A 14,016-nucleotide genomic window follows, 5' to 3' on the forward strand; every position below is an offset into this window, starting at 1 on the left:
TTACTAAAATCCTGAGGTAACATTTACATAATACCTATTAATAATTTTAACATTTGACAAAATTAAGCATAAAAACGAGGAAAAAAAACGTTTTTTGAAGGCCGAGAAGGAAACTGAGGGCAAAACGCCCCATTACCCACCCACACCCTCCCCAAACCCCTCATAAACCCCCGATAACCCCAATCCCACACCCCCACCCTCTATAAACCCCCGAAACCTCTAAAACCCACCCCAAAAACCTCTAAAACTTTCAACCCCCCCCCCAGCCTCTCCCACCCGGGCGCCGCGTCCCCTTTAAGACCCCCCCCACCCTCCCCGGGCCCCGCCCCCGCGGGCCCCTCTGGGCCAATCAGCGGCCGGCGGCGCCGCGCATGCGCCGGGCGGAGATGGCGGCGGCGCTGCGGGGCGGCGGCGGCTCCGGCGGCTCCGGGCAGGCGGCGGCGGCGGCCTCGGAGCCGGGCCCCGGGCCGGGGGCTTACGGCAACGGGCTGGGCTCCTCCGGCCACCACCACCACCACGGGGACGAGGCGGGGGAGGCCGGGGCTCGCGGCCGGGCCGGCCGAGGAGGCGGCGGAGGGGGCGCGGGGGGGGAGAGGGGGGCGAGCGGCGGCGGAGCGGCCCCGGGGGGCGTTGGGGGAGGCCCGGGGGGCGCCGGGGGAGGCTCCGCTGCCGCCTCCTCGTCGCTGGCGGCGCCGGCTTCGGCCGCCGGGGCCGCAGCCGGGGCGGTGTCGGCCTCGGCGGGGGGTGGGGGGGGTGCTGGGGGTGCCGGAGCGGCCGCCGGTGGGGCCGGTGGGGCCGGGGCCGGTGGTGGTGGTGGTGGTGCCGGGGGAGCCGCCGGGCCGCAGGCGCCTCACGAAGGCCACGAGGAGCTGGAGGAGGAGGCCGGGCTCGGGGACGGAGACGCGGGGGACTCCGCCATCGAGGACCCGGTGAGGGGGGGAACGGGGGGGGGTTTGGGGGGATTTGAGGCGGTTTAGGGGGATTTGAGGGGGTTTGAAGGGGGTTTGGGGGGATTTGAGGAGGATTAGGGGGGGGTTGGAGGGGGATTTGAGGTAAATTGGGGGGGTTTGAGAGGGTTTGAGGCGGTTTGGGGGGAATTGGGGTGGGTTTGAGGGGGTTTGGGGGGGATTTGAGGAGGATTAGGGGGGGTTGGAGGGGTTTAGGGGTGGTTTGAGGGGGATTGGGGTGGGTTTGGGGGGATTTGAGGGGGATTGGGGGGTTTGGGGACGGTTTGGGAGGGATTTGAGGTGAATTTGGGGGGGTTGAGAGGGTTTGAAGGGGAATTGGGGGGGTTTGGGGGGGATTTGGGGGGATTTGAGGAGGTTTGAAGGGGGTTTGGGGGGAATTTGAAGGGTTTTGGGGGGGGTTGAGTGGGGTTTGGGGGCGTTTGAGGAGGTTTGGGGGGATTTGAGGAGGTTTGAAGGGGTTTTGGGGGGGGTTTGGGGGGATTTGAGGAGGCTTGGGGGGAGGTTGAGGGGTTTTGGAGGTGGTTTGGGGGGAATTAGGGGGGTTTGGGGGTGGTTTGAGGGGGTTTGGGGAGGATTTGAGGTGAATTGGGGGGGTTTGGGGGGGGTTGGGGGGGTTTGAAGGGGATTTGAGGGGGTTTGGGGGAGATTTGGGGGGATTTGAGGGGGTTTGGGGGGCGGGAGGAGGGAAGGGAGGGGGCGTGGGGTCACGTGGAGGAAGGAAATGGCGGGAAATGGGGGGAGGGGGTCACGTGGGGGAGGGGTTTGGCGGGAAAATGGGGGGTGGGGGGGACGGGGTCACGTGAGGGGGGGCTGGGGTCACGTGGGGCAGGAATTTGGGCGGAAAATGGGGTTTTGGGGGCTCGAGGGGGGTCTTGGGTCACGTGGGGGGGGTCTGGGGTCAAGTGAGGGGGGAATTTGGCTGGAAAAGGGGATTTGAGGGGGTTTTGGGGTGGGTTTAAGGGGTTTTGGGGTCACTTTGGGGGGGGCGAGGGGGGTCCTGGGTGCTGAGGGGAGGGGTCTGGGGTCACGTGGGGGGGGGTTGGGGGGTCTGGGGTCATGTGAGGGGGGGTTAGGGTCACGTGAGGGGGGTCTGGGGCCATATGGGGTCACATGGGGGGGGTGTTAGGGTCACGTGAGGGGGGTGTAGGGTCACATGGGGTCACGTGAGGGGGGTCTTGGGCCATGTGGGGTCACGTGAGGGGGGTCTGGGGTCATGTGGGGGTGGTCTGGGGTCACATGGGGGGGTTAGGGTCATGTGAGGGGGGTCTGGGGTCACGTGAGGGGGGGTCTGGGGTCACGTGGGGGTGGTCTGGGGTCACATGGGGGGGAGTTAGGGTCATGTGAGGGGGGTCTGGGGCCACATGGGGTCACAAGGGGGGTGTTAGGGTCACATGGGGTCATGTGAGGGGGGTCTGGGGTCACGTGGGGTCACGTGAGGGGGGTCTGGGGTCACATGGGGTCACGTGAGGGGGGTCCTGGGGTCACATGGGGTCACGTGAGGGGGGTCTGGGGCCATGTGGGGTCACGTGAGGGGGGTCCGGTCCCACACATGGGTTGCCCCCTCCCAGTGGGCGTTCCCCCACGGCACCAGTGGGCGTGTCCCCCTTCGTGGGCGTGGCCTAACCCCTTTAACCCCGCCCCCTTCCCCCCCCCCAGGAGCTGGAGGCCATCAAGGCCCGGGTGCGGGAGATGGAGGAGGAGGCGGAGAAGCTGAAGGAGCTGCAGAACGAGGTGGAGAAACAAATGAACATGAGCCCCCCGCCGGGCAACGGTCAGGCCACGCCCCCTCATTACCATAACCCCGCCCCTTCCTTTTAAACCCCGCCCCTTTTCACCGAGGCTCCTCCCACCCCGCAGCCGGCCCGGTCATCATGTCCTTGGAGGAGAAGATGGAGGCGGACGCTCGCTCCATCTACGTGGGCAATGTGAGGGCTTAACGAGCGGGGTTAATTAATTAGCCCCGCCCCCTCGTTAGCTAAGCCACGCCCCTGTTAATTAGGTGGACTACGGGGCGACGGCGGAGGAGCTGGAGGCCCACTTCCACGGCTGCGGCTCCGTCAACCGCGTCACCATCCTCTGCGACAAGTACAGCGGGCACCCCAAAGGGTGAGGGGGGCCCCAAAACACGGGGATTGGCCCCAAAATTACACCCGGGGGGGGGGAGGGGGGGTGGGAGCGGAAAGGGGCTCGGAAGGGGCCTAAAGGGAGCTGAAATGGCCCAAAAGGGACCTGAAAGGACACAAAAGGGACCTAAATGGACCCAAAAAGACTCAAAAGGGACCAAAAGGGACACAAAATGGCCAGAAATGGCCCCAAGCAGACACAAAAGGGAGCTAAATGGCCCCAAAGGGACCTGAAATGGACCTAAATGGACCCAAAGAGACCCAAAAGAGACCAAAATGGCTCCAAAAGGACACAAAATGGCCCAAAAGAGACCCCAAAGGGACCTAAATGGACCCAAAGGGACCCAAAATGGTCAGAAATGGCCCCAAAGAGACCCAAAAGGGACCTAAGTGGACCCAAAATGGCCCCAAAGGGACCCAAAAGGGACCTAAATGGACCCAAAGAGACACAAAAGGGACCCAAAGGGACACAAAATGGCCCAGAAATGGGACCGAAATGGCCCCAAAGGGACCCGAAATAGACCTAAATGGACCCAAAGGGATCCGAAATGGCCAGAAATGGTCCCAAAGAGACACAAAAGGGACCTAAATGGCCCAAAGGGACCCAAGATGGCCCAGAAATCGCCTCAAAGGGACCTGAAAGGACACCAGAATGAAATGCCCATTAAAAAAAAAACACAGGAAACCGCCAAAAATCATGAAACATCCCCAAAAAGCAGCCAAAGACCCTAAAAAGCCCCCAAAACCCTAAAAGTCCCCCAAAAAGCTCCTAAAACCCCAAAAGAACCCCCAGAAGACCCTGAAAAGTCCCCAACCCCCTAAAAAAACACCCTAAACACCCCAAACATTACCCAAACCCTCCAAAAAAACGCAAAAAAAGGTGAAATCCCCCAAAACACCCCAAAATCCGCATCACCTCGAAAAAGTCTCAAAAACGACCCAAACTCCCCAAATAACCCCCAAAACACCCTCTGAAAATAACCGTAAGGTTCTAAAAAGATGGAAAAGGGCCTGAAAAAGCTTGAAGTGACCCAAAATTGTGCGTTTTTGCCCCAAAAAAGGTTCGCCTACATCGAGTTCTCGGACAAGGAGTCGGTGCGGACGTCGATGGCGCTGGACGAGTCCCTCTTCCGCGGGCGGCAGATTAAGGTAGAAGGGGGCGTGGCTTCACCCAAAGGGGCGTGGCCTAGGTGGGCGTGTCCCCAGTGACCACGCCCCCTCGGTGACGTCACAGGTGATCCCCAAACGGACCAATCGGCCGGGGATCAGCAGCACCGACCGGGGCTTCCCCCGGGCTCGGTACCGGGGCCGAGGGGGCGGCTACAGCTCCGCCCGCGCCCGCTTCTACAGCGCCTACAGCCGGCCCCGCGGGAGGGCCTACAGGTGGGGGGCGGGGCCTCCGGGGGGCGGGGCCTAACGGGGTGGGGCCTCGGGGGGCGGGGCGTAGCGGGGTGGGGTCGGAGGGGGCGGAGTTTGGGAGGTCAAGGGGGTCGGAGGTCTCTGTGGTGCCTACGGGAGGCGCTATGGGAGCAGATATAGGAAGGGGCGTGGCCTAAAGGGGGCGTGGCTTGAGTGGGTGGAGCCTTAGGGGGCGTGGTTAAAGTGGGTGGGGTCGGAGGGGGCGGAGATTGGGAGGTCAAGGGGGTTTGGGTCTTCTATAGTGGCTCTGGGTGGCTCTGGGGGAGGGAAAACAGGAAGGGGAGGGGCTAAAAGGGGCGTAGCCTAAGTGGGTGGGGCCGCAGGGGGCGTGGCTTAAGTGGGCGGGGTCCCAGGGGGTGGAGTTTGGGAGGTGAGGGGGGTTTGGGGGGGAGAGGTCGCCTAATGGAGGCTCTGGGGGAGGGAATATAGGAGAGGGCGTGGCCTAAAGGGGGCGTGGCTTGAGTGGGTGGGGTCTTAGGGGGCGTGGCTTAAGTGGGTGGGGGCGGAGCTTAAAGGGGTAGGGACAAAGGGGAGGGGCTTAAAGGGGTTCCTATAGTGTCTATGGGGGAATAAGGGAGGGGTGGGGCTTAAAGGGGGCGGGGCTTAACATGACAGACTCAAAAGGGGCGGAGCTTAAGGTGGGCGTGGCCACATGGGCGGGGCCAAATGTGGGCGGAGCCACAGGGGGCGGAGCCTCTGGTGGGGTCCTTTCGGGGTCCCCCTGGGCCCCCCCTTTGGCTCCCTGGCCCCGCCCCTCGGCTCGCTGGCCCCGCCCCTCGAGTCCTCCAGCCCCGCCCCTCCCGGTCCTCCAGCCCCGCCCCCTTTGTCTCTCCGCAGGGGCCGCGCCCGCGCCACTTCCTGGTACTCCCCCTACTGACGGCCGCCGCCCACTTTGGCCCCGCCCCTTTGTAGGGGGGCGGGGCTACCCCCCTCGAGGCCCCGCCCCCCCTTCCTCCACCTGACCACGCCCCCTCCTCCCCTTTAGCCACGCCCCCTCCCCCCCTTTGGCCCCGCCCCCTTCTCTTCTCTCTTATCGTTGCAGGTGGCGCCGGATTGGACGTCGCCCTGGGCGGGGGGCGGGGCTTAAAGGGCGGGGGGCGGGGCTTAAAAAAGAGGGGGAGGAGTCGCAAAGGGAGGGGGCGGGGCCTGAGGGAGGAGGGGGCGGGGCTCGCTTGCCCTTATATGGGGGGGGAGGGGTTAATAAAGAGGGGGGAAAAAAGATGGCGGCCGGTGTCACGTGATTGGGGGCGGGGCCTAAAGGGGGAGGGGCCTAAAGGGAGGGGGCGGGGCCTAAAGGGAGGTGGGGGAGGGGCCTACACACACAGGGGGGGCCCAGTTTGGCCCAGTTTGCTCCCAGTTGCTCCCAGTTCCCTCCCAGTTCAGCCCAGTTCCTTCCCAGTATGTCCCAGTATAGCCCAGTTCCATCCCAGTTCCCTCCCAGTTGCTCCCAGTTCACCCCCAGTTCCCTCCCAGTTCAGCCCAGTTTGCCCCCAGGCTCTCCCAGTATAGCCCAGTTCCATCCCAGTTCACTCCCAGTCACCTCCCAGTTTGCCCAGTTCCTTCCCAGTATGTCCCAGTTGCTCCCAGTTCACTCCCAGTTTAGCCCAATTTACTCCCAGTCCCTACCAGTTCAGCCGAGTTCCACACCAGTTCATTCCCAGTTGCCTCCCAGTTGCCCACTGGTCCCTCTTGGTCACTCCCAGTTGCCCCAGTTCATTCCCAGTCCCTCCCAGTTCCCTCCCAGTTCTCCACCAGTCCTTCCCAGTTTACCCCAGTACATCCCAGTTGCCTCCCAGTCCCCCACCAATTCGTTCCCAGTATAGCCCAGTCCCCCCCAGTCCCTCCCAGTCCCTCCCAGTCCCCCCCAATCCCCCCCCAGTCCCTCCCAGTCCCTCCCAGTCCCCCCCAGTCCCTCCCAGTCCCACCCAATCCCCTCCCAGTCCCTCCCAGTCCCCCCCAATCCCCTCCCAGTCCTTCCCAGTCCCTCCCAGTCCCTCCCAGTCCCCCCCAATCCCCTCCCAGTCCCTCCCAGTCCCCCCCAATCCCCTCCCAGTCCCCCCCAATCCCCTCCCAGTCCCTCCCAGTCCCCTCCCAGTCCCTCCCAGTGCCCCCACAGAGCCCCCATTGTCCCCCCGGTGCCAGGCGGGGCCATTCCCCTCCCCCCCCCCGGCTGACCCCGAGTAACCCCGACCCCCCCACGTGACCCCCCGGTCACGTGTCCCCCCCCCCCCGCTATGGGGCCGTGGGACCTGGGGGCTCTGCGCACCCCAAAGGGGGGGCTCCTGGGGGCAGAGCTGGTAACGGGGGGGGGGTTTGGGGGCAGATCGGGGGGATTTGGGGTCGGGGGGGGCATGGGGGGGTCATGGGGGGGTCATGGGGGGGGTTATGGGGTCAAGGGGGGGGATTTGGGGTCAGATCGGGGGGGTTTGGGGTCGCTATGGGGGGGTTTGGGGGGGTTATGGGGGATTTTGGGGGGTTTGGGGGGGTTATGGGGTCACTATGGGGTCGGGGGGGGATTTGGGGTCAAGGGGGGGGATTTGGGGTCACCATGGGGTGAGTTGGGGGGGTTATGGGGGATTTTGGGGGGTTTTGGGGGGATTTGGGGGGTAATGGGGGAGGTTTTGGGGTCCGGGGTGCTATGGGGGGGTTATGGGGTCGTTATGGGGTGGGTTTGGGGGGGTTATGGGGTCGTTATGGGGTCACTATGGGGTCGTTATGGGGTCGGGGGGGTGGTTATGGGGTGCTATGGGGGGGATATGGGGAGATTTGGGGGGTTATGGGGGATTTTGGGGGGTTATGGGGGGGTTATGGGGTCACTATGGGGTCAGGGGGTGGGGTTATGGGATCAGGGAGGGGCTATGGGGTGGGTTATGGGGGGATTTGGGGGGGGTTATGGGGTCAAGGGGGGGTTATGGGGGGATATGGGGGGGTTATGGGGTCAAGGGGGGGATATGGGGGGGTTATGGGGTCGTTATGGGATCGGGGGGGATTTTGGGGGGGTTATGGGGTGAGATGGGGGGGTTATGGGGGGATATGGGGTGGGTTTGGGGAGATATGGGGGGATTTGGGGGGGATATGGGGGGTTATGGGGTCACTATGGGGGGCTATGGGGTGGGTTTAGGGTGGTTATGGGGTGAAATGGGGGGGTTTTGGGGCGCTGTGGGTCCCTATGGGGTCCCTATGGGGTCTCTATGGGGCAGTTATGGGGCGGTTATGGGGCGGTTATGGGGTGGCTATGGGGTCGCTATGGGGTCGCCATGGGGCAGTTATGAGGTGGCTATGGGGCAGTTATGGGGTTGCTATGGGGTCGCTATGGGGCAGTTATGGGGTCGCTATGGGGTGTCTATGGGGTCCCTATGGGGTGGTTATGGGGTCGCTATGGGGTCCCTATGGGGTCCCTACGGGGCAGTTATGGGGTCTCTATGGGGCGGTTATGGGGCAGTTATGGGGTGGTTATGGGGTCACTATGGGGTCGCTGTGGGGCAGTTATGGGGTCGCTATGGGGCAGTTATGGGGCAGTTATGGGGTGGCTATGGGGTCGCTATGGGGCAGTTATGGGGTCGCTATGGGGTGGCTATGGGGCGGTTTTGGGGTCTCTATGGGGCGGTTATGGGGTGGCTATGGGGCAGTTATGGGGTGGTTATGGGGCGGTTATGGGGTGGCTATGGGGCAGTTATGGGGTGTGTGTGGGGCAGGCGGTGCTGCTGCTGCTGCTGTGCCTTTTGGCCGTCCCCGCGCCCCCCACGCTGGCCGTGGCCGTGGGGCAGAGCCTGTGGGGCGCCGCTGCCCTGGGGGCCCGGCTGCTGCGTCCTGCCCCACAGCTGCCCCACGGGGCCTGCCTGGTACGGGGTGGGGGGGGTATGGGGTCGGGGGGGGTATGGGGTGGCTGTGGGGGGGATATGGGGTGGGTTTGGGGGGTTATGGGGTGGGTATGGGGGGATATGGGGTGGCTGTGGGGGGATATGGGGCAGTTATGGGGTGGGTTTGGGGGATATGGGGGGGTTATGGGGGGATTATGGGGTGATATGGGGGGGTTATGGGGTGGCTGTGGGGTGGTTTTGGGGGGGATATGGGGTGGGTTTGGGGGGTTATGGGGCAATATGGGGTCTCTATGGGGTGCTATGGGGTGATATGGGGTGGGTTTGGGGGGATATGGGGTGGGTATGGGGGCATATGGGGTGGTTATGGGGCTGTATGGGGTCTATGGGGCCCTATGGGGCGCTATGGGGTGATATAGGGTGGTTATGGGGTGGGTTTGGGGGGATATGGGGTGGTTATGGGGCGCTATGGGGGGGATATGGGGTGATATGGGGTGGTTAAGGGGGGTTATGGGGTGGATATGGGGGGTTATGGGGTGGGTGTGTGGGGGTTTTGGGGGGTTATGGGGCAATATGGAGTCTCTATGGGGCGCTATGGGGTGATATGGGGCACTATGGAGTGGTTATGGGGTGGGTATGGGGTGGTTATGGGGGGACATGGGGGGGGTTATGGGGTGGTTGGGGGGGATATGGGGTGGTTTTGGGGGGTTATGGGGCAATGTGGGGTGATATGGGGCAATATGGGGTCTCTATGGGGCCCTATAGGGTGGGTATGGGGGGCTATGGGGCGCTATGGGGTTTCTATGGGTCCCTATGGGGTTGTTATGGGTTTTATGGGGTCTGGGGGTCCCTATGGGGTCCCTATGGGCTCTATGGGGCGCTATGGGTCCTATGGGGTCTGTGGGTCTGTATGGGGTCTATGGGTCCCATGGGGTCCCTATGGGGTCCCTATGGGGTCTATGGGTCCTATGGGGTTTCTATGGGGTCTGTGGGTCCCTATGGGGTCTGTGGGGTCCCTATGGGGTCTGTGGGTCCCTATGGGGTCTGTGGGGTCCCTATGGGGTCTGTGGGTCCCTATGGGGTCCCCCATGGGGTCTGTGCCCCCCAGGACCTGCTCCGTGGCTGCAGCGGGGTTGTGGTGTCCCTCCTGGTGGCCCTGGTGGCCATCGCGGGCTCCCGGCAGGGCCTGGCCGTGGCCACCTTTGTGAGTGCCCCCAAGCCCCGCCCCCTGACCCCTAAGCCCCGCCCCCTGACCCTAAGCCCCTCCCCCTGCCCCCAAACCCCGCCCCATTCCTTAAAACCCCACCCCTGCCCCCAACCCCCGCCCCTGCCCCTAAAACCCACCCCCTTCCCCTATAAGCCCCTCCCCTTTCCCCGAAGCCCCTCCCCTTCCTACAAGCCCCTCCCCTCCTCTATAAGCCCCGCCCCTGTCCATAAACTCCGCCCCTTCCCCTAAAACCCCGCCCCCTGTCCTAATAACCCCGCCCCCTTCCCCATAAGCCACTCCTCCTCCCCTATAAGCCCCTCCCCTTTCCTAAAACCACGCCCCGTCCCCATAAGCCCCGCCCATTTCCCATAAGCCCCTCCCCTCCCCTAAAACCCCACCCACCCCCCTAAGCCCCTCCCCTTTCATTATAAGCCCTCCCCTATAAGCCCCGCCCCTTCCCCTAAACCCCACCCCTTTCCCTAAACCACGCCCCCTTCCCCCTAAGCCCCTCCCCCTAAGCCCCACACCTCCCCTAAGCCCCTCCCCTCCCCCTAAGCCCCTCCCACCCCCATAAACCCTCCTCTTAAGCCCCTCCCCTTTCCATCTAAGCCCCTCCCCCTTCTCCAGAAGCCCCTCCTCTTCCCCCTAAGCCCCTCCCCTTCCCCCTAAGCCCCGCCCCTCCAAGCCCTTCCCCTTCCCTATAAGCCCCTCCCTTCCCCACAAACCCTCCCCTTAAGCCCCTCCGCTCCCCCTAAGCCCCTCCCCTTCCCCCAAGCCCCGCCCCCTTCTGACTTAGCCCCGCCCCCAGAGCTTCGGCCTGGCCCTCGCCCTGCTGTTCGCCTACGACGCCTTCGCCACCTTCCGGGACGACGTCCTGCCCCTGGCCGCCTGCGGTGAGCTGCCCCATAGATCTGTGGGGTGCCCCATAGAGCCGTGGGGTGCCCCATAGATCGAGGAAGCTGCCCCATAGATCTGTGGGGCAGACCCATAGATCCGTGGGGCTGCCCCATAGATCGTTAGGTGTGCCCTATAGAGCCGTGGGGCTGCCCCATAGATCAAGGAAGCTGCCCCATAGATCAAAGAAGCTGACCCATAGATCTGTGGGGCTGCCCCATAGAGCCGTGGGGTGCCCTATAGATCAAGGAAGCTGCCCCATAGATCCTTAGAGCTGCCCTATAGATCCCTGGGGCTGACCCATAGATCTCTAGGGCTGCCCCAGAGATCCGTGGGGCTGCCCCATAGATCCCTAGGGGTGCCCCATCGATCCTTAGGGGTGCCCTATAGATCAAGGAAGCTGCCCCATAGATCCCTAGGAGTGCCCCATAGATCCTTTGGGCTGCCCCATAGATCCGTGGGGTGCCCCATAGATCCGTGGGGCTGCCCCATAGATCTGACCCCCCCCTTTCTTCTCTTCCAGACCCCCCGGAGGAGACCGTGACCTGATGGGGACCCCCAAAGTCTGCCCCATAACTGCCCCACATCGCCCCACAACTGCCCCAAATTGCCCCACAACTGCCCCACATCACCCCACAACTGCCCCATAAGTGCCCCATAAGTGACCCAGATCGCCCCATAACTGCCCCACATCACCCCCCAAGTGCCCCACACTGCCCCATAACTGCCCCCCAACTGCCCCATAACTGCCCCCATCACCCCATAAGTGCCCCATAAGTGCCCCACATCGCCCCATAAGTGCCCCCCAAGTGCCCCCCCCCCTCCAATTAATGACCAGCCATGGTTTATTAATTAAGGGGCGCTTAATTACCCGCGGACGGACGCTAATTAAACACTAATTAATGGTTAATTAAGCTTTATCAGCCTTTATTGGGGCGATTTTGGGTTGATTTGGGGATCTTTGGGGCCATTTTGGGGCAAGTTTTGACCGTTTTGGGCCATTTTGGGTCGTTTTGGGTCATTTGGGGCAATTTTGGGTCAATTTGGGGGCATTTGGGGTTGATTGGGGGCAATTTGGGGGCAATTTCGGGGTACTTGGGGCCAATTGAGGTTGATTTGGGGTTGATTTTGGGATCTTTGGGGCCATTTTGGGGCCATTTTTGGCCATTTTGGGGTACTTGGGACTAATTGGGGTTGATCTCGATAAATTTCGATATTTTTAGGCCAAAGTTTAAGGTTTTGGGGGCGGAATTTGAAATGTTTTGGGGAAATCTTGGAATATTTGGGGGAAATTTCAGGTATTTGGGGAAAAATTGAGCATTTTGGGGAGAAAATTGATGTTTTTTGGCAAGTTTTGAGATTTTGGGGGGAAATTTTGAGATTTTTGGGGAGAAATGTAAGGTTTTGTCTGAGAAATCAGAGATTTTTGGGGAGAAGTCTGAGATTTTGGGGAGATTTTTTTTTTAAAATTGAGAAAATTGAGAATTCTGAGGCAAAATTTGAGATTTTTTTTTGTCAAAATTTGTTAGTTTTTGTCGAAATTTGATATTTTTGGGCCGAAATCAGAGAAAATCCCCAAACCCTCAGGCCTACCCTCATTAATATCCATATTTAGGTCCGCTAATTATCAAAACTCATTAAAATATTCACATTCATGACGTAATTAATTAATTAATCCATTAATTAGCGCTCTCCTTGGCCAACAACCCCCCCATAACACCACCAAACCCTCCTTAATATTCACAAAACCCCTAATTAACATCAATTAACACCCACAGAGTCCATTAATGACCCGTTTTAGTCGAATCGATTGATTAATATTCATAACTACCTCATTAATATGCACAAACGCCGTCACCGCGGCCAAGCCCCGCCCCCTCCCAAAATGGCGGCGCCCCCTTGCCCTCGCGCCACGCCGCCGCGCATGCGCGGTGCCCGCCCTGAAGCCGCCAGCGCGGCGCCGCGCATGCGCAGAGCCTTGCCCTCACCTGCGCGCTGCCCTCACTTCCGCGCACTGCGCATGCGCGCCGCCTTTCCCGCCCTTTCCCCCCCCCCTCAACCCCCCCCACTCCCCTCAGGGTCCTGAGGCGACCCCCGGCTCCGCCATTAGCGCCCCGAGCTTAATTAACCCTCATTAATTAACAAACGGCTAATTAACCCCGCCGGAAGCAGCCAGGGCAAGCCCGCGGAGGAGAAAAAGAGCAAAAAAGGGGGAAAAAAAAGGGGAAAAAAGGGGAAAATCGAGGGGAAAAAGGGGGTGGGGGCTGCCTGAGGGGGGCACAAAATGGCGGCGGGGGCGCGGCGGCGGCTGCGGGCGGCGAACTCTGAGGTAAAAAATCGCCAAAATCGGCTTTTTTTACAATTTTAAGCCTTTTTGGGTGAGAATCGAGGCTTTTGGATAGTTTGAGGGTGGTTTTGTGTGGGTCGGGATGGGGTTTTTGAAGGATCGGGGGGGGTTTTAGCACCCAGGGGTTGGGCTTGGGGGGTCCCCGCCCCCCCCCCACCCATGGGTGCCCCCCCCCCCCCCCACCCATGGGTGCCACCCGGATCCTGGGGTCCTTCCCCCCCCCCCCCCCCCCTCCGAGGGGGTAAAAGGGACCCGGGGGGGGGGGAGGGGGGGGAGAGGCGGAGATGCAGAAAGCGATCGGCTGCCTCAGGGCCTTCGGGTGGGTTTTGGGGGGAAAAAGGGGGATTTTGGGGCTGTATGAGGGGTTTTGGGGGAAAAGGGGAGGGTTTGGGGGTTGAAGGGGGTGGTTTGGGGGAAAAAGGGGGCTTTGGGGGAAAATAGGGGGATTTTGGAGCTGTTTTGGGGGAAGACGGTGGGACTTTGGGGCTGTGTGAGGGGTTTTGGGGGAGAATAGTGGGATTTTGGGGCTGTAGGGGCTGTCTTGGGGGAAGATAGAAGGGGTTAGGGGCTGTATGAGGGGTTTTGGGGGAAAAAAGGGGGATTTTGGGGCTGTAAAGGGGTTTTTGGGGAAAAAGTAGGGATTTTGGGGCTGCACAAGGGGTTTTGGGGGAGAATAGTGGGATTTTGGGGTTGTAGGGGCTGTTTTGGGGGAAGACAGTGGGATTTTGGGGCTGTGGGGATGGATTTCAAGGGAAATAAGCGGTTTTGGGGGAAAATAGGGGGATTTTGGGGCTGTAGAGGAGTTTTGGGGGAAAAAGTGGGGATTTTGGGGGAAAACAGTGGGATTTTGGGGCCTTAGGGGCTATATAGGGTTGTTTTGGGGAGAAATGTGGGGTTTTTGGGGTGCTAAGGGGCTTTCTGGGGGAAGATATTGGGATTTTGGGACCATATGGAGCTGTTTTGGGGACAAATACGGGGTTTTGGGGGGCCATATGGGGTGGTTTTGGGGGCAAATACGGCTTTTTTGGGGCCGTATGGGGTCGGGGGGGAGTTATGGGGTTTAGGGGGGTGTTATGGGATTTTGGGGACCTTATGGGGTCGGGGGGGGGTTATGGGGGTGATATGGGGTTTGGGGGGAGTTAGGGGGTTTTTGGGACCATATGGGGTTTGGGGGGGTTCTATGGGGTCGTGGGGGTTATAGGGGTTTAGGGGGGGGTCTATAGGGTCAGGGGGGGGTCTG

General features: G+C 61.4%; 1 protein-coding gene and 1 long non-coding RNA gene across 2 annotated transcripts; both read left to right on the forward strand.

Annotated features, from left to right (window-relative positions):
* Nucleotides 1-791: 791 nt before the first annotated feature.
* Nucleotides 792-5,490, forward strand: PABPN1 (poly(A) binding protein nuclear 1). The gene is made up of 7 exons (XM_032207217.1): nucleotides 792-929; nucleotides 2,625-2,739; nucleotides 2,826-2,893; nucleotides 2,968-3,074; nucleotides 4,153-4,240; nucleotides 4,326-4,474; nucleotides 5,348-5,490. The coding sequence occupies exons 2-7, from the start codon at nucleotides 2,658-2,660 to the stop codon at nucleotides 5,385-5,387; spliced, it is 534 nt and encodes a 177-aa protein (XP_032063108.1). The 5' UTR covers nucleotides 792-929; nucleotides 2,625-2,657; the 3' UTR covers nucleotides 5,388-5,490.
* Nucleotides 5,491-6,747: 1,257 nt separating this feature from the next.
* Nucleotides 6,748-11,339, forward strand: LOC116501630. The gene is made up of 5 exons (XR_004254469.1): nucleotides 6,748-6,807; nucleotides 8,206-8,352; nucleotides 9,437-9,532; nucleotides 10,344-10,428; nucleotides 10,953-11,339. It is a non-coding gene; the product is annotated as an uncharacterized LOC116501630 (long non-coding RNA).
* The last annotated feature ends 2,677 nt before the right edge of the window (nucleotides 11,340-14,016 follow it).

The sequence above is a fragment of the Aythya fuligula genome, unplaced genomic scaffold (assembly GCF_009819795.1).
Source record: "Aythya fuligula isolate bAytFul2 unplaced genomic scaffold, bAytFul2.pri scaffold_54_arrow_ctg1, whole genome shotgun sequence".
In the NCBI taxonomy this organism is placed as follows: Eukaryota; Metazoa; Chordata; class Aves; order Anseriformes; family Anatidae; genus Aythya; species Aythya fuligula.

What these genes read in the sequence shown, in the direction of transcription:
- PABPN1 (XM_032207217.1), top strand. Translation starts at nt 2,658, where the DNA reads ATGGAGGAGGAGGCGGAGAAGCTGAAGGAGCTGCAGAACGAGGTGGAG. An exon ending in GAGCCCCCCGCCGGGCAACG is followed by an intron (nt 2,740 to 2,825) that starts GTCAGGCCACGC and finishes CCCACCCCGCAG; the next exon opens with CCGGCCCGGTCATCATGTCC. An exon ending in GCTCCATCTACGTGGGCAAT is followed by an intron (nt 2,894 to 2,967) that starts GTGAGGGCTTAA and finishes CCTGTTAATTAG; the next exon opens with GTGGACTACGGGGCGACGGC.